The 23,555-nt window shown below is 43.5% G+C and overlaps 1 protein-coding gene across 1 annotated transcript in view; it reads right to left on the bottom strand.

Moving 5' to 3' along the window:
- Positions 1-1,211: 1,211 nt before the first annotated feature.
- LOC107192443 overlaps positions 1,212-23,555 on the bottom strand; it is a 25,644-nt gene continuing 3,300 nt past the window's right edge. The window contains exons 2-4 of the mRNA XM_015581695.1: positions 8,378-9,273; positions 6,262-6,784; positions 1,212-2,355 (exon numbers count right to left, since the gene is read on the bottom strand). Of these exons, the coding sequence (XP_015437181.1) occupies positions 1,502-2,355; positions 6,262-6,784; positions 8,378-9,262 (2,262 nt within the window). The 5' untranslated portion in view covers positions 9,263-9,273 and the 3' untranslated portion in view covers positions 1,212-1,501. The remainder of the gene's footprint in view (positions 2,356-6,261; positions 6,785-8,377; positions 9,274-23,555) is intronic.

The following is a 23,555-nucleotide window of genomic DNA, read 5'->3' as shown; positions in this document are numbered from 1 at the left end:
TCTTAGATATAATACACATTATGTACAAGACTGTACTTCTTTTTTTACAACCGTTCGGCAACACGTCCAGAAGCGCCTCTCTTTTCCCGCGGAACCAAAATGGCGCCGTCAAGTTTCACGATCCGCGAGAGACAGAGCGTACGCGGGTAAAATACAATTTGGTCACGATGCAGTATTTATCATTGCATCGACGCAACGGAGGTGCCATCGTGACCATAGAGAGTCTATGTGTTCCCATTGTGAATAGGTGTGTGTGTGATCTCGGGAAACTCGCACCGGAACGTTTCGGCGTGATTACCGTTTTAAGAAACAGAATACGATCGGGAGTAGGTACTCTTTTTTTTTTTACACACTTCTTTAAACTTACTAGAAATAGTTACTCTAAACGTCTCTGTTATTCGTTAATGCTCTTACGTACCGAGCCGCCAGCATGGCCCGTTGTCTTAAACCCGATTTACAATTGTCGTTAGAACGATAGGCGATTACATTAATCGACGACGATCTTACCCAGTAAAATTAACGGTAAAAACGAAAACACATATAGACAGGAAACAATAAAGAATCGCCCCCGTCTCGAAGGATGCGGCCCGGAGGTTCGGCGGAGGATAAAAGCAACCAATAAACCTCCAAGTATCGCGATAAAAATTATTCCCGCCTAATACACGCGCAGGGGCGTAAAAGTCCCGAGTAAAAGAAGGAAGCAAGATTAGGAGGTACCCGATCGCACCACCGCGTTACGAGGAGATCGTATAAAACGTTATTGTTATCCACGGCATGCGCTTCAACGTGTTCTTCATTAGGCATGCAACAAGCACGTCAATAAATAAGACGAATCGTCCCCGAAGGGACATTTATCCTTAAACACTAGTGTCCCCTTGCGCTGTACGTACTTTACACGGTCAGTGTACGATTTCCTCGACACTGTAATATATCGATAATACCATAACAAACGGAGACCAGCACAAGTGTGTAATACGTCCGTCATCATCGTCGTCGAGTGTCTCGAGGAACGCCTCAAAAAAGGTAACGAACCAAAGGACACACGTTCAATCCCTTCGACCGCGGAACATCACCGATAAATCCGTTCAGTTCCGTGAATACACTTGTGTACCGTCTTCGACGGTTGAATCTCGGCACACAGCGCGACGATAAATAAATTATAAAAAAACACAAGGAGAGAAAACGAAAACCCGAGAGGGGGGAAAAAAAAAGAACGACACCAGGACGAAGGGCGTCCGAAAGAAAGTTCGCTGGTTCCTGGTAGTCAGTTCACCCGACGACCTCTGTTTCACCGGATGTGGAAGCCCCTCTCCGCACAACGTTCGTCCCGTCGGCGGATGTTCGACGGGCGAACTTACTTGAACCGAATATCGACCCGCAGCGGGGGCCGTCTCATCATCAAAAAGGCACTACCGGTTTATTGTGACTGCGGTCATGCATCTGTTCGTCTCAGCACGGCCACGACCTCGCGGCCTCAGCTTCGTCGACCGATGTACGCTGATCATACCTCGGTGCCGTCTTCGCCCTCGTCCTCGTACAGAGGTCCGTTGGCGGACTTCTTCTTGGGTTTCGGTGGTGGCCTGGGCGGTACTTTTCTGCCTAGGGTGTTGCTGCTCGATTGTTGTTGCGGTTGTTGTCCTAGAATATGATTACTGTCCGTGGACTCGTCGGCTAATTTCGTTGGCCACTCGGCCGCGCCTTCAGGAGCAGACCTGTCGAGGGGGCTGCTGGCCAATATGTTCGGTGTGCTTCGTTGTATCGTGCCGTAGTGGGAGCTTGGCGTACCAGGCAGAGGTCGATTCCTCATCGAGGCTAATGGCTCGGGACTTTTGTTCAGGGAGAGCACCGAGCTGCCGTCCGCGGTGGTGCGCAGCCCTAGATTGTCGTAGACTGGTTCCAATCCGTCTGTGGGCGATGTGGGCGGTCCACTGCTCCAGCTGGGCGCTCTTGGTCTTCGTGGTATCGTGACGTATCCGTGTCGCGGCATCACAGGCGCGATCGTCGAGCTAGCCGTGACACCGTAAGGCGTGACGCTTCGATTGTGGGGCAAGGTCTTGAACGCGGCCGGGTATTGATTCGAGGGTGAACCGTACGCGGCTGTGGTGGTGGGTGTCGCCGTGTGTTGACTCGGTAGACGTGTGTTGTCCGGTGCGGTGGATGCTTGACTGGTAGGCGACGCGCCACGACCACCGGAGAACGCCAAAAGGTCAGGTGGATATTGACGGTAGCTACCGCCTCCACCGCGGCACAGGGTGCCGGTACCGCTCTCGAGTTCCGGGGTAGCTCGTTCTTCCCTCTCGTCGTCTCCGACGCCGCCGATCACTCCGCCGCCGACACCGCCACCGATACCATCAGCTGCCGGGAACATGAACAAAAAAAAGAGGGACGAACGTTAAAAACAGAAAAGTGTTGTTAGACGCGCAATAATTAAATAACAGAAAAAAAAAAATAAGCGCGCGGTTCGACGATTGTTGCGGAGGTGTTGCGTGTGGGGGGTTAGTTTGATTATGTATCACCGGGTTTGTGGGGTTTTGTGTCTGGGTCTTGAAAGAGGAATCGGGCCTGTGTGTTGTATCTATTGTTATTTTGGTTCGAGCTGTGCACGATTAAGCCCTTGGAATCTTTTAACCACTTAATGCTAGGGTTTGGTTGAAAATATCCTTCTGGTATGGATATGATAAAATGCCTTTCGGTTTCTGAACCTGATGGAAGTAGATCATTCACTCTCCGAATTGTAGCGGCGAATGAACCACCTGCGTGTTGTCCGAATTGGTTCAAATGCGACTTAATAAGTTGAAACACGACGAGCATCACTTGAGTCCCCGTCTTAAGGGGGGCGTCTCGTGTAAACGGAAAAAAACCAGGTTCTTAGGAATTTTTTTTAAACAAGACAGATTTAGTCAAACCATCTGAGCATTTACCAGTATTTTAACACACACTTCTAGAATACAAAAAAATTTTGTTGTTAAAAAAATTTATATATATATATATATATGGACGTCATCTCTAGCGGCTTCGGTGACGTAGACCTCAAACGGTGTACATTCTCGCATCCATTGTAATTGTATGAAATAGAAAAACCAAGAATTTTTATTAATTTTATGCAAATACGCACCGAATGAACCTCGTCGAGCAAGAAAAACATGTGAATTAAAGAAATGGTGGCACTTAGAAAAAAAGTTGAAATTTTACCACAAGAAATTTGAGTTTCATTGTGCAATAAATATCGATCTGTAATTTTAGGGACACATTCTCTACATGCGTCAGAGTTGATTTAAGCAATAAAAAAAATTCGATTTTTTTGACCGGACACGAGACGTCCCTTAACCCATTCGAGGCGAAGCACCAGTGGTACTTGATAAATGGTTAAGTAGACGATGTTGGGGTTCATCCTCGTCGATAAAAGAGCATAATGCCAGGCACATCCTAAATCCTCCATCGCTCATCAGCATCGATAGGAGCGACTGATACAAGCGTCTATCGACATCAGAAAGCATTACATAATGTACAATAGTTGTCGCGGCTTGTTTCGCGAAGAAACACGTAAATCGATCGTGCCCGACGAGATAAAATTCCATCCGTGAGAAAAGTGGGTCGGACTTTTACCCGTAGTTCGTCGAATGCACGTTCGAGTTTATAATTTAAACGGCGTGGGAGGGGGTGCGCGATTCGTGTCGTAACGAGTCTGTCAAGCAAATTGAAATACAGGCCGACGTCGATGCACCCGTTGGTTTTTATCGACGTTTCGTCTCGCAGTCGAAAAACTTCGCTGGCAATCTTTGATCGACGCCAGAATCTGTCCTAGCGCGAACGGCACAACGAGGACAGTTCTTCTCCACCTTGTGGCCTGTGTTCTTCAAGTATTCGAATACTGTTCAATAGCAAGTCAGCGGAGAAAGTAGGTCGAAAGGAAAAAGGGTCGCTCGAGATCAACCTTCCGCAACGGATACAAAGGGTTACGAGAAGGTAGTCGAGATGCGGAAGATCTATTCGGATGCGAGAACCTCGACAATAATTTCAATTACCATCTTTGAACTGCGTAGACAAGGACTTGCGGCAAGGGTCGGAGGATACACGCGTGCACAGGACCACAGAATTGACCGTATCGTTTTCAATAAAAACAAGTCGCTAATTCAGCCGAGAGTACCCTAACGATTATTGCTTCTCCCTTTGTCTTCTGCCCCGAACTCAAACCCCATGTGTAACGCGCATTTTCCCCACCCCCTTCTTTCTCTTATCATTTTAATTACCACTTTACGCTTACAATCCTGGAGTACTTCGGCCCCCTATTGTTTTCTATATTTGCGTTATTCACGGTGGCGACTATCGTTTCAATTAACAGCATCTTCGCGGCACTTCCGGTCCCTGTTTCATCACACAGGTACCTAAAGGTTTTGCTTCCTTTACCCTGCTGTATACGCACTCTCGTTTCGGTACCTGTCCTTCGAATGATCGATCGTAAGAGGATTATGCGCAACGATCATAAGACGTTAAGACAAAAATAATTCAATCTTATCGAACACGCTTTGCGGCGACGTATAATTTACAGCCACTAGTTTACCTCGCGTATTTACACCTCTATTAAAATAATTCGCGAAAACGTCGCGTTTCCAGTGGATACGACGCGCAGTGGTGCAAAATACCCAGAACGTGGCCAAAATTCTGGAAATGATTTGGTAGTAGAAATTAATCATAGTAGAAACAAATCATTTCCTCAGTAGAATACACAATTTTATTATTATGTCATTGATCATCTGGTTCTTTAAAAAAAATAAAGGGCATCATTCGGATAGCGTTTTATAAATTATTTTAGCGATTCACTGCTTACAAAAATTATATTAATATTGCCGCATAAATTTTTTAATACGATCGTTTCAATAGGAGAACGAATTTTTGCCACTTTTTTGGGGATTTTGCAGCACTGTTCAACGCGATCGGATACGGTTGTCGTCTAATTAACGACGTCTGATATCGCACACAGACCCCGCCGGTTTTCTTCGAGAATCTAGGGTGTTTGCGAACGAGGAAAAACCGCTATCTCGCTGCCAGAGACACAAATGACGAATGCCTTTCTCCTCTTTCTTCTCATTACGTGTTGTACACTCTCGTTAATCTTACAACAGTCTTGGTCGATGCTTGTTCACCCAGGATCGATGGCGCCTCGTTTATCCGCTGCTTGGATTACCGAACCTCACGCCGCAACGCTCTAACGCGACCGTCTTAAACGCATTCGTCGATTATAATTCAATTAATCCTCTGCCCTCCGAAACTAGCAATGATACCGATCCGTTGAATTCTTTCCAAGGGAAATCGGAGGATCGATGGCCAACTCACATTAAAAACATTAAAATTGCATTTCGTCCGAGAATTTATCGTACAGATGCTTCGTTAATTTTTCGTCGATTGGTACTCGTCCCGATATCAGGTCAGCGGCTTTGTTATCGTAACAGTGAACCGATTGCAATTTTTAATCGCCGAACTATTTAACGAAACAATTTATCTCGATCGCGAACATGTGTGCCAATTCCTCCGATTCGATCAGCCAATTTGTACGGGTGAATGGAAAATACATTCAACTGTCCCCTCGAAATGTTCAAATCAGTTTCGGTGACCGAGGTCTTTTCCATTTTCAATTAAGTCCTAGTTACAGTAAATCCTCGCCGAGTGTTAGACTCCTGAACATATTAAATATTTTATAAACTAATGACTAGACCCCGGATGTTTATGCACTTATAGCGTTCTCTGACTTGCAAAGTGTAGCAGAATAATGATTGTAGTAAAATTTAGTACAGGAAAAAAAATTCTATTCAATTTGGTTTTTTATTTATCAGTAGCCAAAATTGTAAATCTGCATAAATATCCGCAGTCTACTAATGACCATATGGGGCTGAACCAAACATCATTGGCTTCAGAATGCCACGCTCTATGACTGTGCTAGACTTCATTAAACAGTCAGCACTACACCTGGGGACATTTCCTCGTGAAGGGCCTTCGAACACTCATCGAGGCTTCACTGTATTCAAAAGAAGCTCAGTATGAAATTACTGTACAGTTTCAGCGTCTGCGAATCGCGATAAAGCAATCGAGACTATTGTTCCTATTGTTTCTATTCTCACACGCAACACCATCGAACCCGTGTCAACGTCGACAGTCCTGCCGCGGGCGTTCCACGTTTCGCCGTGATCGCCCGACGGAAGTAACATATAGTTAGTAGCTAGCACCTGGCCACGCACTGTTTAGTAATGTAGGCTGTGTACTGACCAAAGACCGAGTCGTTGTCGAGCAACGTACGGTTCAGCTCCGTCATCTCGGTGCCGTGCGACGTCACGGACGGCGCCTCGTACCGTCTGGGCGGCTTCACCACAGGATTTATGGTCGTGATCAGTGATTTCTCTTGCTCCCCCAGCCCGTGATGCTCCATCGACGCGGCCTCCAGGCTTTTCTCGTCGTGTCTGGTTCGACGACGACGACAGTAGCACACGCTAAGGGACCCGGTGACAATTAGCAGGAGCAACGTGGTCACGCCCAGGCCTAGGACGAGCGGTAGGCTGATTATACCGTCCTGACCGCTTGTAGCGTCGCCAGCGATGGCAAGGGTCACGTTTTTCTCCGTATTTCCGCCTGGACTTTTCGCCAGACAGACGTAATCACCCTTGTCAGAGGGCGTGACGTCCGGGATCGTGAGGTTCAGCCAGTCGTGGCTCGACTTCAGGATGTACGTCCTCTCGCCGTTGTGCCGTCTCGTGGTGTTGCTCAGGATTCGGGACCGGTGGATCCAGGACAGCTGAAACCGGAGAAACAAGCTTTCCGTGAGCCCTTTCAATCGACGCGCCAACGGTGATATTGTTCGACGCCGAGAACCAACCTGTCTCGACCATCGAACGACAACCTGGGGAATGGAGGACGTACCAAAGATGGACTCACACTACGGCTGGGTTCCATTTACCATTTCCTTGCTTTCTTTTATACTCTTTGTTTGTGTGGCGCCCATTATACAGGGTGAACCACGAATCGTGATCAGTAGAGATTACTCTGTTATTAGCAGTCCGATCGATAATGTTTTTATCAGGTATAGCATGGTTTCAAGAGAGCTTTAACGTGATTATAGCAAATGTTTTGTCAACTCTTTTTTTTCGTGATATTTCAAGGTTACCTTCAATTTTTTGTAAATACTCCTATTATTTTTTTACGCCTATCTGTTAGAGGATTTCAAGACGAATTCGGTAAGTACAATAACATAACATGTGTTACTTTTATTTTTGAATTGAATTTTTGAAAGAAAATTGAAGGTGACTTTGAAAAATCATAAAAAAGAAAAGTTGACAAAAAATTTGCTATAATCACGTGAAAGCTCTCTTTTGTAAAGCAAAGCGATTTTTGAACTATTAGGAGTAAGAGAAGGGGGAAGACTGAGAGAAAACAAAAATGCAAATTGGACAGAGGAGTTGTGTGAGCCCACCTTAAAGGTGTCCTTAATTTTCGGCCCTCGTGCCGGGATAAATCTGAAAGGATTTTCATTATTACACGCAAAAAGCTCGCGTAACTACGTCTTCCTTTTGTGCGGTTCGTTTCAAAAGCCGGGGGACGGGCTCTTGTATCTCCCTTTTTGCCGGTTGCACGGATTCTCCGCGGTGGAATCAAAGAATTTCATTCAATCGGGAAAATTCCGCGACACGATTTCAACCTTACCGTACAAAGATACATGAATTATCACGCGTATTAAAAGAGTAACGTAGCAAAGAGACAGAGAGAGAACGAGAGATAGGGACAGAGACTTGTAATTTGTCCCAGAGTTAGGACTGAATGGGAACGTATCTCCTTTCGAGGAAACCATGGTAAATTTATGCAAAGAAACATCGGACCAAAATGTTTGAAGAATCAGAAACAACAATAAAAAAATATGAAAAAACAAAGAAAGGAAGAAAGAACTCTTCCGGCGAATAAACTACAGAGAATTCTTTCCGCTACCGAGCTCAGAGAACAATGTTGACCGGGCTAAGAACGTTTAGAAGTTTCCAGCTAAGTTGCCCGAACGCGAGTTTAAACGGTACAATCTTTTCAGCCGACGAGCGAACCCCCTCGCGTCGGGCTAGATTGTACATACTAAATTGCTCGCGATTTACTGTTGGACCACCGACAGTCAACGTTTTCCCCGCTTTACTGCTCTTTTTGTTAGAATACTTGGTCGTCATGGGATCCTTTAAAACAGGCCATACACGATGAGACGGCCTCAGAGACGCTTCGCACGAGACTCAGTAGGCGGAAAAACAGAGAAAATCGATTGTCTTTTTCTGTCCATTGAGTCACAAGCAGAATACGATTTTATTCGTTATTCGACCTGATTGAATAAACGTGACTCTCGTAACCGAAGGCTTACCTGAGGTCGCGGGATCCCCGACGCCTGGCACCAGAAGGTGACGTTCCCCTTTCCAATCTCGATCTTCATGTACGGTCCGATCGAGATGTCCGGTCTGCAGGCAAACTCGTCGCTGCTGATCTCGTCCCACATCTTGCCCACCAAAGCAGCCGGTTGCTGGCACGTGGTTGGTTTCGTGTACAGTTTTCTCTCGATCGCCCAATCACGAAATCTCTTCAGATGACAATTGCAATTCCACGGATTATTGTTCAGCTCCAGGCTGCCTAGCTTCGGCAGGAATTCGAAGCTCTGCACCTTCAGCGTGCTCAGATTGTTGCTATGCAAGGTTAGCACCTGTAACCCCGGCAGATTGCGGAACGTCTTCTCCTCGATACGTTCCAGTTCGTTGTTCGACAACGTAACCGTCTGCAGGTAGATCAGATCGCGGAACAGACCGTTCTCCAGCACCTTCAGCTTGTTGTCGTTCAGATTCAGTACCCTCAAACGTTGCGTCTCGTTGAACGTGCCAGGATACAGAGTACGAATGTTGTTCGCCGACAGATCGATCTCGATCACGATCTTCAAGCCGTTGAACGCGTCCGTGTCGATAGACTCGATCTCGCAGTTCTTCAATACCAGTTTATGGAGATTCACCAGCTGAACCCTGCTGAAGGAATCGTATATCAGGTGTGTGATACGATTCCCGGTCAGATAGATGGTCTGTATCTCGGTGGACAGGCCACGCGGGATGTATGTGAGATTCTGATTCGCGCATTCCGCGGTCTTCTTGCCCTGCGACCATGTGCACTTGCACGAGGCCGCGCATTGCGTCCAGTCCTGTTGGCTCCAGCACACGACCACCATCAGCGTCGAGTAAAGCAACAGTTTCGCTGTTCTTAGCTCCATCCCGAGGATTTCTGTGAACATCGGGAACAAGATCGTGGAGATTAGAGGAAGTTAAAGCTGTGAGGCGAGGGTGTTTGGAAACATTTGCTGGTGCAACTTTGTTCGATACTATATACGACCTTAACACCGATGATCGTCGATTGTTTTTTTTTTTTTTTGATATTATAAGCTTGGATAGATGGCGACAGTTGTTACCTGAATTTGAATACTACGTGGTAAGGGACTTTGAATCATTCCATACATTTGTGTATCGACATTCATATTTTTCAACACTTATCCGTCCTTTGTGCTAATTTGACAGTTTTTTCCTAAGAAATGACGTTATTCTGTCATGCGTAGGTATGTTAAGAAAACATTTCATTATTATTGCAATCATAATAACAGCGAAAACATAAAATATGTAGTTTGTGCATCTGTCCATAATAATTTGATCACCCACTGTACGTTCGAAGAACACTGGGGAATTTAGTTCAACGAGGACCAGGCCAAGTAACTCGAAGAAAAAAGCTACGAGAGGAAGTAATAGTAATCGTGGGTACATCCCCCGTAAGAAGTATAGTTGCCTATGAATAACGAACAAATATTTACAAAACATCATATTTAACCACCGTACTAACAGCAGCCATATCGTCGAGCCCACGTGTTCCCGTCAATTAGTATTTCCGCCAACCGTACCCCGTTATCGAACGAAATTCCCTCTAATCGGCCCGCAGATCTGTAGAGTATTACGCCGGAACTTTAATTAAAAACATTTTTAACTGGCAATGTTTACGCAAAACAAAGTCGTGCAACCTCGGATGGGTCGGGAGGATAGTTCGCGAGGTCGGGCAATACGATCAACAAGAGAGAACTCAACTTTCCCTGTTATCTGGGCGAAGTCCGAAGCGCGCGAGCCTCTGTGTAATATTTCCCGTAGCGGGGGATCCGCCGCCATCTTTTTTTGTGGCGTTCGTCCCTCAGTTTGCCCGATTTCCTCCTTTTTACCATGTTTTTTACGTCGTCTCCCGCCCGGCTAGTTTTCTTTATACTTCTTGGCCTGTTTCGTTAATCTCGGAGACGGAGGCCTCCCTGAGCGCGAACTGTTGGTAATTTAACTCAATATCGTTCTGGTGTCCCATCCCCCCGACATCCCCCCCATCCCTAAAACTCCTCTCTGTTGTTCCTTCTCCTCCCCTCCCTTGCTCGTCGGTGGGCGAGCGCGTTGCTGAAGTTAAATTAATACAACACGACGCCGAGAGCACACTTTACCCCTTTTATTATCGTCGGGTCCACGGAGTCCAAGGTTGTGCATCAAATTACTCTTTCCGCCCGGGGTGGCGGCTTGTACAATTCATTTCGTATCTCCCTCCGGGATAGAACGCAAGAAGACGGGGTCGGGGGAACGGGCGGTGCCTCCGACTACCACGATGGCAACGACAACGACGACGTTCTTGCTATTTGAATTTATTTGAAAACTCCGAAGGAAAAGGACGAACGCCGCGGGAGGACGACAGGCCCTGGAGCTGTATTTTCTTTTGGTGAGTGTGACGAAGAGGATCGGTGGAAAAGAAGGGAGGATGGCGGGATAGGGTGGTTGTACACACGAGTAAATCGATTTCACACGCCAGGGAGGACCCTCGAACATTATAATAATGTCAATTCCTCGCAGGCTCGATATAAGCGAACGTTCGAGAAATTCAATTATCGTTGACGTCTGTACACCATCGACAAACTGCGTTTATCCAGCAGAGAGGAGGCGCCACCACCACGCCTCACCGTAAATCAGTTTTCGGGGTCTACCGTTATCAAATATTTATAACGAGAACAACATGTCGCGTGCTTGCCCATCCCTCTGAAGCGATCGAATCGAAAGTGACAACCTACAGCTATAAATATTCCTTATTGGGCGACGCAACTATTTTTTCACGATCGAAATGATTGGTAAATGGTTGTTCTTTTTCTACCAGTCCACATTCGTTGAAAATCTCGAGTGACGATTGTTCGTTGTGAGCTAGACAGCCGTCGATAACGTAATTTTTTTCAGTTTCCCGTCGGAAACCGATTATCGAGCGGACACCATTCGCTGTCGATTAAGGATGTATTTTACGATTAGTTTTTTTTTCTATAGGTACAATTTGTCGAGACGAACGGCTTACGCGAACGCAATAAATAACGTGATTCAAAGATAATGCAAATCCCCGTTGTACAGCGACGCAACAACGCGCAATAATCTCCTGGTGCGAGCCGATCAAATCCCCTTCGCTGGGGGGAAAAAAACGAGCGAAAAATAATTACGGGAAAATCGTATTAAACTTTGGTGAATCGACAACAGTACGAGACGACCGTTCCTTCGGGACGTAAATACAGTATAGTCCGGTGTAACTGTAATCAATTATTTCAATAACTAGTCGTTTCACGCGGTTATGCACGCGTTAGCTTCCAATATTATCTTTATCCCTTTCGGAGTTGAATTTAAAAAAATCATTATATGCGGGTTTCTATGAAGAACCTAATTTCTAAATTTCACTGTCTTCAGCTTTAGTGGATTTCGAGGTACGTTTATCATCCCCTCCCAATTTCCATATAACAGTGAACAACCAATTCTCCGACAAATTATATCGTTTAAGACTACATTCCCCCTGCAAACAACACAGAATTCGGAGATAAGTCCAACACCTCAAAGAAAGACTCGTCCAGTCCATTAATTCTTCGCCGTTCGTGGAATGGCGAGTATCGTCGAAGAAGAAATAAATGGGCAGGGTCGCGAGAATTTATTTCGCCGTTGGAATCGAGACTTGCCCCTCCGTGACGGGGTCCTCCTCTGGTGGAGTCGCGTGGAGAGAGCCTTTCCACATGCATGGCCCGTGCGAGAGGGCCATTCTCCTCGACACGGGGGAAACTTTTTGAAGTCTCCGCTTGCGAACAGGAAAACTCGTATGGGGACCAGGGTGTACTTCACTTCGCCCCCAGACTTTATCGTCCAAGGGCCAAGGAGGGGGGCCACGTGATTCTTTTGTGCCTGGCTCTTTCGCGGTGAACCGCATCAAGACAACCTAAAGACGATCCCAGAATTTTTCGCAGTCTCACGCGTTCCGTTTCTTTCGTTTCATCCTTCCTATACCTCCTATTTCTTTCAGTTTCATCCTTTTCCCCCGTTTCATCCTTCCTACATCCCCTATTTCTTTCCGTTTTCCCCCATTTCTAGCCCCTTGGTCTGCACACGCAGGCGTAGCATTTTTGCGTCCAGTTCTCTTCATTTTTCAGACCACAGCGTCGTCTCGTGTGCCGGTTTCATCCGATCGTTCTAACGCGGTTGCCGATCGATCGCATTTGACTTGTAAATATTCCGACCAACGAGGACATTAGATATGCATAAGGCGAAAGTAAAGAGTTTATATAGCCTTCTATGTATACTATGTAGAGGAGATGGGCGGTGAAGACGGTGGAGGAAGGGGTTGGTGGGGGTGGGAACGGAGAGGGTGAATTTCGGAGGAGCGTGGTTAACCAGGATGACAGCAGGCGAACTGGGAGCACTGTCCTTTGGAAACACCGACCGGAACAGACCTTCTACGTGCCTTGTTCCAGGACGTGGCACAGTCGGAAAGAGTTTGACGTGGACATACGTGCCCCTCCCCTCTCACGTGATACTGTGCGTGTGGTAGGGCCAGCCAGTTTGCATACCTCGGAAAAAGCCACGTCGTTCGAGGCCTGTGTTTTTCACGTTCGGGCGGAATTTCAAATTCGCGCGTCCTCTATCAATCAAAACCATTCCCCCAGTAGCAACGGGTGTGTCGGTTACCGTGTGACCTGTTTTCATAAAAACTTCATCGATCATGCTGGTTTGAATCGATTCTCTGGTATTCGATTTTCCTGACGATCGATTCCTTACCCTTTTCTTAAATTTTTGTTTCCGTTACTAAGGAAGGTTTCTCAACGTAACTGTATTTGATATATATTTTTCGAATTTGGGAGTTTTTTTACTTTGGTATCGATTTTTTAAGAGAATCGATTCTAATGATTCCATTCGACAATCCATTAAAGAATCGATTCTTTGAAGTGAATCGAACGTCCCTAGATCATGATTGACAATGAAATTCCATTTCAGAACCGAAGATGTTCCATTGGTAAATGTACGCCCACGAAATTGTCAGTTGTCGCGAGCGTTCGAGATGAATTTTTCACGAGACTCCTCTCCCTCACCGGGCGCAGGACGAAAGCTGACGATTTTATTTACGGTGAGTTTTAAATTGAATTTTTAATCTCCGAAATTCGCCACAGAGGACAAGCAGGGCTGTTCGAACGTTTCGCGGTTTATACGACTTGTTGTGGATTCGAAAATCGTTATTCCGCCCGCTAGATCGATCTATCCATCGACACGATAGAAGGATTTAAACGGACCTGCTCGTTCGGTTCGTTTTTTATAGTTAGAAATTGAAAAAAGGAAACTCGAAATAATCTAAACGATCGCGAAAACAATGAAAAAAACCACAAAAATCGATACTTCATTTTCAAATTGTAGCCATTTGAAAAATTTGTAATATTTCAATCCAAATATGGTACCTGTGATAGCCATGTCCGAGTAATTCAAGAATCCTTTTAGTTTTGTTATTTCAAATGAGCAGAACGACCAGGATCAGCAATTTTTTTTCGATGTGATCGATTTTCATGGGCAGCAGCATCTCATCTTTATTTCATATTTCCAACTGAACAAAATTTTTATTTATAGTTCACGATCTAATAAACATACCAGAGAAATGTTCAGCATAAAAATCTTTCATCAAGACCTTAAGACAAATTCATTTGATAAAATCGCGTGTCACAGTAGATTTCCTTTTTAAGAAATTACAGGTGCGCCGATTAACCTGTCTTTTCATATGCAGAAAAGCATACCCCGTGTCCTCTCCATCCCCTGTCGATGAGTCGGCCTCGGTTAATATCCGCCATTTCGCGAGCAATCGTCGATGCGCGAACCAATGAATTATGGTGTGATCGGCCGATTCACCCGGCTATTATAAATCCTATCGGTTCCCTCCAACTGTCACGGGGATGTGCCCCCCCCCCCCCCGCAGATCAATGTTAACGTTTATGAATTCGCGGACAATCATCGGAACCGGCTCTCCCATGATACAATTATACGATATGTTAATTAAATCGAGTCTCGGAAATCTGTTGTCTGTAAATTCGCGTATTCCCCGGGATCGAACGAGCCTGGCTCGAATGACGTCGAGGATCGAGTGGATTCGAATTCTGACAGGTTCACCTGGGCGTACCGTGTTTAAAATATCATCCATTATTTCCGTCACTCGTGGTGCAGTTCACATTTTGTATCGACAGTATGTCAGAGAGCTGTGGAAACAGTTCAAATCGACGAACTAACAATAGATATGCGTCAGTAATTATTTAAATGAATTGATAATTGTGTTAACATTGAAATGTCTATATTAATCCTTTTTGGTCCCTTGTGTCAATTTGACACCATTTTTCCCTAAGAAATGATGTTATTTTGTCGTGTGTAGGTATAAATTTAGCCGAGGTTCGGTGACTATTACTTGAAAGAATTATGCAAGTTTAACTAGTTATCTCTACATTATATTAACTTTTTAACCACCGTGCCAATTTGACGCCGAAGGACAAATTAAGTTGGGAAAATGAGGTGCCTAAGATGAGGGTTAAAGAGAGCCTTGTAAGTTTTCTAACTACTTAACGAAGCTCTTATCTTATCATAGCATAAATTTACAGAAAATAGAACTAATTGTTCTAGAAAAAAAACAGGTGAAATCGTTAAAATCTCCATGATACTTTCAATCCGACCAAACTTCTCAATCAAAAGACTTCTTAAGAATAAACGAGCCTCATCGTAATGCTTTTATTTCCTTTTTCCTACATTTTTTTTTACTTTTTTTATTTTTAATTTTATTTAGTGGATTAAATTCGTGTAGGTAATTAATGGTTGCCATTTACCTACCATAAAATCAGTATTACAAACATTATGTGTTAGTCTCGTACTTATATATGGAATAAAATATTTATTTTAAATAAAACCATTCATTTTTTAAGGATCTTTGATTCATTTTATGAAAACAAAAATTAAAAAATATTTTTCATTGTCCTAAAATAATTTTTATTTTCACACAAACAAACAAAGATCCTTAAAAAGTGAATAATTTATTAATAAAAAAAAATATATATATAAACACTGCATATTAAATTCTTGATTGAATAATATTAAATTAATAAGGACGGCGATACTGTTTTCGCACCCGGGCGGCCAACAACCCAGGAACGGCCCTAGTACCAACATTAATCGCGTTAAACGCCTCGTATTATTCTTACGCAATATATACCGCCATGTTTTTTTCCCCTGCTATGTGTGCACGCTCAATGCGTAGGGGTTATCTAAGGGCTCTTCAGGTTTAATCATCCGTGGAAATCCGTCGTTGCATATGCACCCGCACGGTCCGGGGAGTTCTCGAATGACACAAGCAGGCCTGGCTCTCTCGGTCGATTCAATCGAATAAACCGAATCGATCGTACCCGGTCGCGACAAACACGCATTACATCCTATTGAGGCTCTCCTAATATCCACGACAACTGGAGTAGCTTCCGCGAAATTCGCGTCACGAGAGAGGAATCCACCTCTACGGGCGCGTTTGTCCTCGAGAGAGAACCATTCAGAGAGACAGAGGGGGGAGGGGGGGACACTGTACAGTGGTCTTTTTCCTGAAAAGCTGGTCAAAATTCATAACTTCAATAGAGTTCCATAAAAATCAGTATTCTCACGTTTTCCAGGTTGCTGAATTCGAATATCTTTTAAAACAAACGAAATTCGCAAAATGTTATTTTCCTCGATTTTCATGAAAAATTCAACATTTCTGTGATTAGCAGTTCATGTATGTAGTTCAAATGTGCTGTAGAAAATAATGATAAACAAGTAGGAATTCTCTTCGGGAAAAAGGACCACTGTGCGGAGTTCCTTCTTTTTTCCAACTTCGAACGGAAATGTAAATAGTCTAGGAAATTCATGGTTCTTCGACTGCGATCTTGATCTTTTTAATTCACGATTTCCGGGAAATGAGACGGAATCGAGCTGGTCGGGAGCACTGTTTGCCCGAGGGTATTTATACTCCTTGTCATCTTAATCTTAATAACTCCCCGAGATTTCAGGACTCTTCAGATTCCGAGCCATTAATACGTCTGATATCTGGGGCGTTTCAGCGTGGTCTGTAGTATTTTAAAAGCTGATTAAAAAGCTAGAACGTAATACTTTTATAAAGCACCTGTCGAATTAATATCCTCCCAATACCATTATACCGGGGGGTGAGTTTAATCTGCAAGTGTTTCTCTCTTCCTGTTAATTCACGTTCGAAATTAAAAACTACTGTCATCGATTTAATCGACGAACAACCCCCTGACAGTGATATTTCTACTCTCGATATTACCCAATGTAAATTGAACTTATGGAAATTATAGTAAAGTCGCTTTATAGACGGTATCCATTTGGCGATTGAATACTTGCATGTGTGTTCCGATAACAGAGTCTGTGCGATCAAGTTCTATAAAGCTTCGTCGTGTCCCCTGCCTGGGAGAATATTTTTCTTCCGTTTCATCCAAGTCGACAATCGTACGAGTCCAATTTAAACAAACCCTCGATATTCCGAATATTCAGGATTTTTCAAATTAACCGACAGCTGGAATTTTTATTCCACGTTTTTATATCGGAATGAAAAGGAAAAACATAAAGTAGAACTATATACGGGACGAGTGCAATTTGCTCGAGGGTGTTTGTTCCTTATTAAGAGGAAAGTTCTGGGATCGGATGGAGGATATTTTTCTACCCGTTGCAATCGAAGCAGCCCTTACTCCCCCCCCCCTCCGACTTCAAGATCCCCTCGCAAGAGGGCAGTTCGGATAATTATTCGCAGTCCGAGTGTCTTCGAAGTGGAATCGATTTGCTGCCAGTGCAGAAGTAAAAGCAGAGATCGGGCGTTAGGGATCCGCCTGCGGCGGCGGTGTCGTCTATATACGGTACATTATATTCCAGTTACCACGGGGAAACTTCTCTCAAGATTCAGTTTCAAAGTAGAACGGCTCGGGCGTAATAACGAAAGCGCGGGAGGGTCGGGGAATGGGGCAGAGAGGAGAGTGAGAGAGTGAGAGAGGAAAAGTTTTCGCTAAATTGGTTGGTCGAAATACAAATCGCCGCGGTGGTCGAGGCAAACCGCACAGACATCGAGTTTCTCAGCCAGACATAATTATATTAGTCCTATTAAATCTTGCACCGAGCATTCGTTTTCAGTCTCCTCCCCCCTCCCCCTTCGTTCCATCTTTCGACTCGATCTTGTCCGATATAGATACTAATTTCGTAGACATCCGGCCCATTTACGCGGTCTCTAGCATGTTCAAGATTCAATTCCTTGTAAAAATTAACCGTGGAAGCCTGATTGCGTCTGGAATATTGCGATGAAATTATAGGTTCAGTCGTAGCTATGGTTGTAACTCATGGAAAAATGTGTCGATCAATCTGAAATTTTCAGGGTATTAGGTACTAAGAAATTTGTAGGTTAAACATTATTTAATGATAGTTTGTCAAAACAAAATTAGAAATTTTTTTCTGTAGGTTTTCAGGTCAATTTTTGACTGTTAATAAATGATAGATTGACTTGTTTGAAAAGTGGTTAAGTGATGTGTTAATGTCCAAAAATTGAATGTGTGCATCTTGAAATATAAACTTCTCATTCAAAATTAACAAACAGGTGTTTGAGCATTTTTTTCGGAATTCAACCCTTATAAGGGTGAAAAAGGGGAAATTGTTTTCTCATAGGATTACCATATCTTCAAATCCACTAAAGCTGGAATGGTAAAATTTACAGACTAGGTTCTTTAAAAAAAACCTGTATATGATGGGTTCTTAAAATTCAACCCAAAAGATATAAAAATAATTTTAACGGGAACGGCTAGTAATAAATATAATAAATAACAAACCGTGCTTCGTCTCGAATGAGAACTCATACAAATAACTTATTCATTGAACAAACGCCAAGAATGAATCATGATATACATACACGAAAACGCTCGCTTTACTAGTCAACCATCACAGGCGCAAAAGGCACGGAAAAATAGTAGACCTACTGTTCCAAATTACGTAACTGAATGATTGGCTCCATGTAGAGGAAGCGCCGTTATCCGTATCGCGTTTACAGAGAATATTGGCTGACGTTTGTTCGATCAGAGGGAGAAAAACAGAGAAACACAGCGAAATTGGAGTCGTAACATACGCGTTGGTTTGATAAATAGCGTGTGTGTGCCACGACAAAAGGAGGGGCGAGAGGAAAAGTTTTGTAAAGCCCGCCACGGCAGAACGACGGATCAAAATTCGCCATTTTCGACGTTTTAATGCTTCCTATCGATCGCTGGTTACACGGACTGAATATAGGGGGGAGGGGGATCGGGTTGAAAAATCGATATAGCTTTCGACGACAGGAATTGTGAACCCGACTGAAATTAATGGACCGGTTCGTGTTAATGGCGAGTGATACATTATTTATTAACCAATAATGGATATCTCGTGTCTTTAAAAAAGAAAGGGAAAAGCTAGGCTCTATGGTTCCACTGAAAGATATTTCATAATTCGACTTCTCAAACTTGGGGCTGCGTTTTGCGCACGCGTACAGTGGTCCAGAATCATAATTTGGCAATTCAAATGGTCAAAAAAAGTTCAAAAAAATTTTCTTTACCTTCCGAAATATTTACGTCAACTAAGAAGTTAAACATTAGAGATTTCTTCCATTATTGTTCTCCTCAGATCATTGCAAAAAATATTGCCCTAGAAATTCAAACTTTCACGAAGAACACTGCTAGCGAGTGATGAGGTGATCGAGGGGAATCGATAAAATTGACAAAAATTCGTTCATTTATCTACTTCATTCTGAATGAAATGCATAAGTTTCCAAATTTTTGATTGCTTCAGCTGAATAAACGTATGAGCTGCTGAATTTTGGTTCTGGGTCACTGTGGAGTCGCGCACAGGTCGTTCAACTCGATCGAGCCGTCAGCACGAGTCGTTTTCGAGCGGAAAATAAACGAAACTCGGTTTATAATCGGCTCTGTACCGTTCCTCGAGGAATAGACGTCAGAGTTTTTCCAGAGTTATCGAAGTCGGGGTGCGATTCCATTGCGACTGCACGCAGACGACGACAAAGGCGCCGGGGTAATCGACTTTCTAATTATAAATGAGATACGACTACCGAGCATGAGTGGTAAGGGGGCCTGAACCCCTCGACTGAGGTCGCTTTTCTTCGATAAGCTGTTGATACTTAATTACCAATGAATATCGGTAGCGTCGATGACTGCTCGAATAATAATAGTCGCTGATAACACAATTCCGAACGAGTCTGTGCACACGGCTCCGGATCGTTGAGTTGTTTCCCCAATTATTTTCGGTATTTTCTGACTGCACGCGACATATTTCCTGAATTTAATAACCCAACAGCATGGAAAATCGAGATGGTTGATCGTGCGATAGGATTTCGCGGTGTTGTTAATTGAGGATCCTATTCGATACGAATGTTATCCACGTTGAATTTCATCGAGTTATCGATGGATTTTCCTATCTCGAGAGTGTTCTAGTTCTATAATCTTCGATGGAAAGTTTCCTGCAACAATTTACGGAATACGCGGGTAAAACCTAGCGCTCGATGAGGGGCGTGGGTGGCTAGGAGGGCTGCAGCTCTACTTTGCAGCGGGGTTCCAATCTAAGCATTCCATTTATGTAAAAAAAAATAATTGAATGAAATTTTGTTTAACATTTCCCTTTTGAAATAATTCGAAATCACATTTATTAAAATATAACGCAGCATTGTTCGTTATAATTAAATGGTATTTAATTTTATTTAGAATAAATTTAAATTGTCGAAGATTTCTGTACTTTACTGTATGCTTCATTACAAAAAATTGTATCACCCAGTTTTTCAAGCAAGGGAGCCCTCGAAGGTTTGACAGCCCCGTGCCTAAAAAATCTGAATCCAGGTGAAATCTGTGGTCCTTCGTTTTTCTGAGTTCTCCTAGAATATCAGTTTCGAAGTAACAGGAAATTCAATCATAACGACCAACTACTTCCATTTTCGAGCTGCAAGAAGCGTATTACAATCAAGAATTCCGAAAATGTGTCTTTACGGCAGGCAATTGGAAGAACAGACGATCCGAGGGCCAATATTCTCGGTGAACTTCACAGAGATGACTTGCCCGGTGATGCACCAAGAGACTCGATCGATCGGTACCTGGAAACGCGTGCTAATAATGCCGAGCAGTTCTCTCTCCACGGTTGTACCTCGCTTACAGTTACATCCCCGTGTCTCTGGTAACGTGACAAGGATACGGGGGGTGAAAGGGAGCCCAAGGTGATGCCCTAGAAGGCTAGAAGCAAGATATTAATATGGGTGTGGAGTCGATATACACCTGCTGCCTTCCTTCTCCGGAGACGAGACCCTTTATGTAACTAAACCTCCGTCCACCATCTCGCCGTCTATCCGCGTGTGTTCACGGACCGCCACACAACACGCCCGTGTGTGTCGGTTCAGGTGCAAGCCGGTAGAAACAGAATACTGGCTCGTGATTACGAGATACAACTGTCTCTCTGGGGAGGTCCGTAAGGAAGAACGATGTCGCGCCTGGGGATGGTACACGTACGCCAAGGCTAGAACACGGGGATCATATGTGCACACACGTACACATCCTCTGGGCACCTAGCACGCCCAAATGGCGTTTCCTTGTGCCCGGAAAAAACTCCGAAAGAGTGTTAAATTCGGTAACATCCGAGTTGGTGACGAAAGGGACGGTGAAAAGAGCTGTGAATAACACCCACGATTCTTTATATACATTAAGAATGATAATACGGGACGACATCCGTGGGGCGGCTTCCTCGGGGGTGTTCTTTGTGTCACTTAACCCCCGCGACATTGAAAACTGTAGTCTCTCGTCGCACCCTTATTATGACTTGGGTTTTGTATTCCTGTCGAGAGCTCTAGGGTTAATCCTTTGGGTTCGTGGTTTGCTTTTTTCAAAGATTTTTCTTTGTGATGTTTGAGATAAGGGGTTGCAATTGGTCGTTTTTAATATTAAGGACACTTCTCCTTTAGCGGCTCGAATGAAAGGTGATATTTAGGATTTTTTTTAAAGAAAGGGGATATGGTGAAAAGACTTCCTGGTTTTTATTTATTATACAGTCAGGTGAAAGTTCTAACTCGAAAATAGTAAAAGTCATTTAAAAAAGCTGGCTTAAAGATTAAGGATTTTGGAGCCACTTCTTTGTGTTAAGTTCTTCAAGCAAGTGATGCTCGAATCCCTGGGTTCTTTTTATTGGTCGGAATTTCTTGTCATTCTTGATTTCTTTTATGTCAGGGTATTAGAGAATTCATTACACCGTTCAATTTGAAACTGAAACAACTCGGACTGTTCTCTTTGCATCACTTGAAGCCTCCAGGTTCTTGCAAAGGAGAACGAGCAATAATCTCGTATTAAATTACAGATCTTTTGTTTAATTTTACCGGAGCGATCTTATTAATTAACAGAATTATACGTGTATTTTCCGCGGCGCATGGAATCCGAAGCCGCTAAAGCTGAACGGATTACACGTTTTAAAATTAACAAGCAACTGACGAGGTAATAGTACTCTTTCAGGGATAACGACACATGATGATATTTGAGATATTCGGATTTATTACGGGGGAACGTTACACATAATGAACTGCGAAGCCGGGAAAAATGCAGCCAGTACTCGGAGGGAGGATATTAAAATTACATGAAAAAGTTTCTAGTTTCATTCGGTTTATTAATTTTTCCAATGAGATGGGATGTACAGCTTTGAAGCCTTTAAACATTCATTACATCGAGGAGGGGAAAAAAATGAGCTCGATAGACGTAAAGTGACTAATTGATCCTATTAATTTTAATTTATTCATAGAACCAGGTAGACCCGAACGAACGATATCACGAGATATTTTTTCAGAAACGAAATTATGAATGATTTTAAATTAACGATGTACAGAGAGCAATTCAAAAATTCCGTTTAATAGATCCAGAATATGGTGAGGCTGAATTGTATTAAAATATTCTTTTTAATATCTTTAAGAATTGAAGAAACCGTAAACAGTAGCTATCATACGCATAAAGTACACCATAATTTACACTCGTTCTCGACGAAAATTGGTTCTGAATGTGAGAATCAACTTTAAGATTAAGAAAAGTAAAATGTCCATTGATTTAGGGTAATTATATCGCTTGGACGACTTAACTCCCGCGGTATCTCGTTCCACGACGAGCGTATATTTCAGTCTCGACTCTGCTTTTTACCATCGACACTGGGAGTCTTTTATTTCTAATGATACAGGCCCTCGACTCGCCAAACTAAGAATAGTTCTCGGTGCTATTGTTATTGACGCAGCGTGATTGAAACGGCGGGGCTATAATTTCTTGTTTTTATCTGTAAACACGGACGGAGATAGAATAAAGTGCTCAGATGCCGAAGCAGACGCAGCTGTGTCTCCGAGGGAAACTCCTGTATTTATCATCGGATCGCTAAGATTACGCGGCCGACTCATCCCAACGGAAGATCCCCCGCAAACGACTCCGTCCAGTCGATGGAAACGAAATCCGCGAAGTATTGTTTTTCTAAGAAAATAGGAAAAGATATACGGGTTTAGTTCGAAAAATTGGTGATATCTGTTACTCGATACAGCTGAAAGATCATTGAAATAAGGCTTCCAATAATAATCGCTGGAAATTTTCAACGTAAATTACACATCGCGATTTTAATGAAGTTCAGTAAAGTTACGTTTAAATTAAAAAAAAAAAAGGTTCGTTATTCAATTCTAAATTCACTAGATCTACTAAAAACATTCAGACCATGAAAAAAAGTGAAATTTATAGAATACAGGGAAGGAAAGGGTTAAGCACTAAATCTCCAATGATATCGAAAAATTTTCCAACATTCATCCACTGGTCTACCAAATCCTTATTGCATCGAGATGTTCTTTGACCTCGGGGCAATTAATCCAAAATAAAAGCACACAGCCCGTAGAGGAAAAGTGTCTACCAGCGAAATTACGAGGAAACGATAATGATCGCGTTATGGTAACGGAGCGGATAATGAGAAAGCCAGTGTAAATCTTCAGTCACGAGGTCATTTATCCGAGAGTATACGGGATTTAAATCCTTTTGCATTACCCGGAGATGGCATGTTGGCTGTAATTTTCTTTTAATATCAGCCGGAGTTCATTCTCGTACCGAACACGAGGTCGACGGGACTGGTCACCGAGTC

Source organism: Dufourea novaeangliae, unplaced genomic scaffold (assembly GCF_001272555.1).
Source record: "Dufourea novaeangliae isolate 0120121106 unplaced genomic scaffold, ASM127255v1 scaffold343, whole genome shotgun sequence".
Taxonomy (NCBI): domain Eukaryota; kingdom Metazoa; phylum Arthropoda; class Insecta; order Hymenoptera; family Halictidae; genus Dufourea; species Dufourea novaeangliae.
The sequence above is the reverse complement of the archived record's forward strand: the minus strand, read 5'-3'. Positions and strand labels throughout refer to the sequence as shown.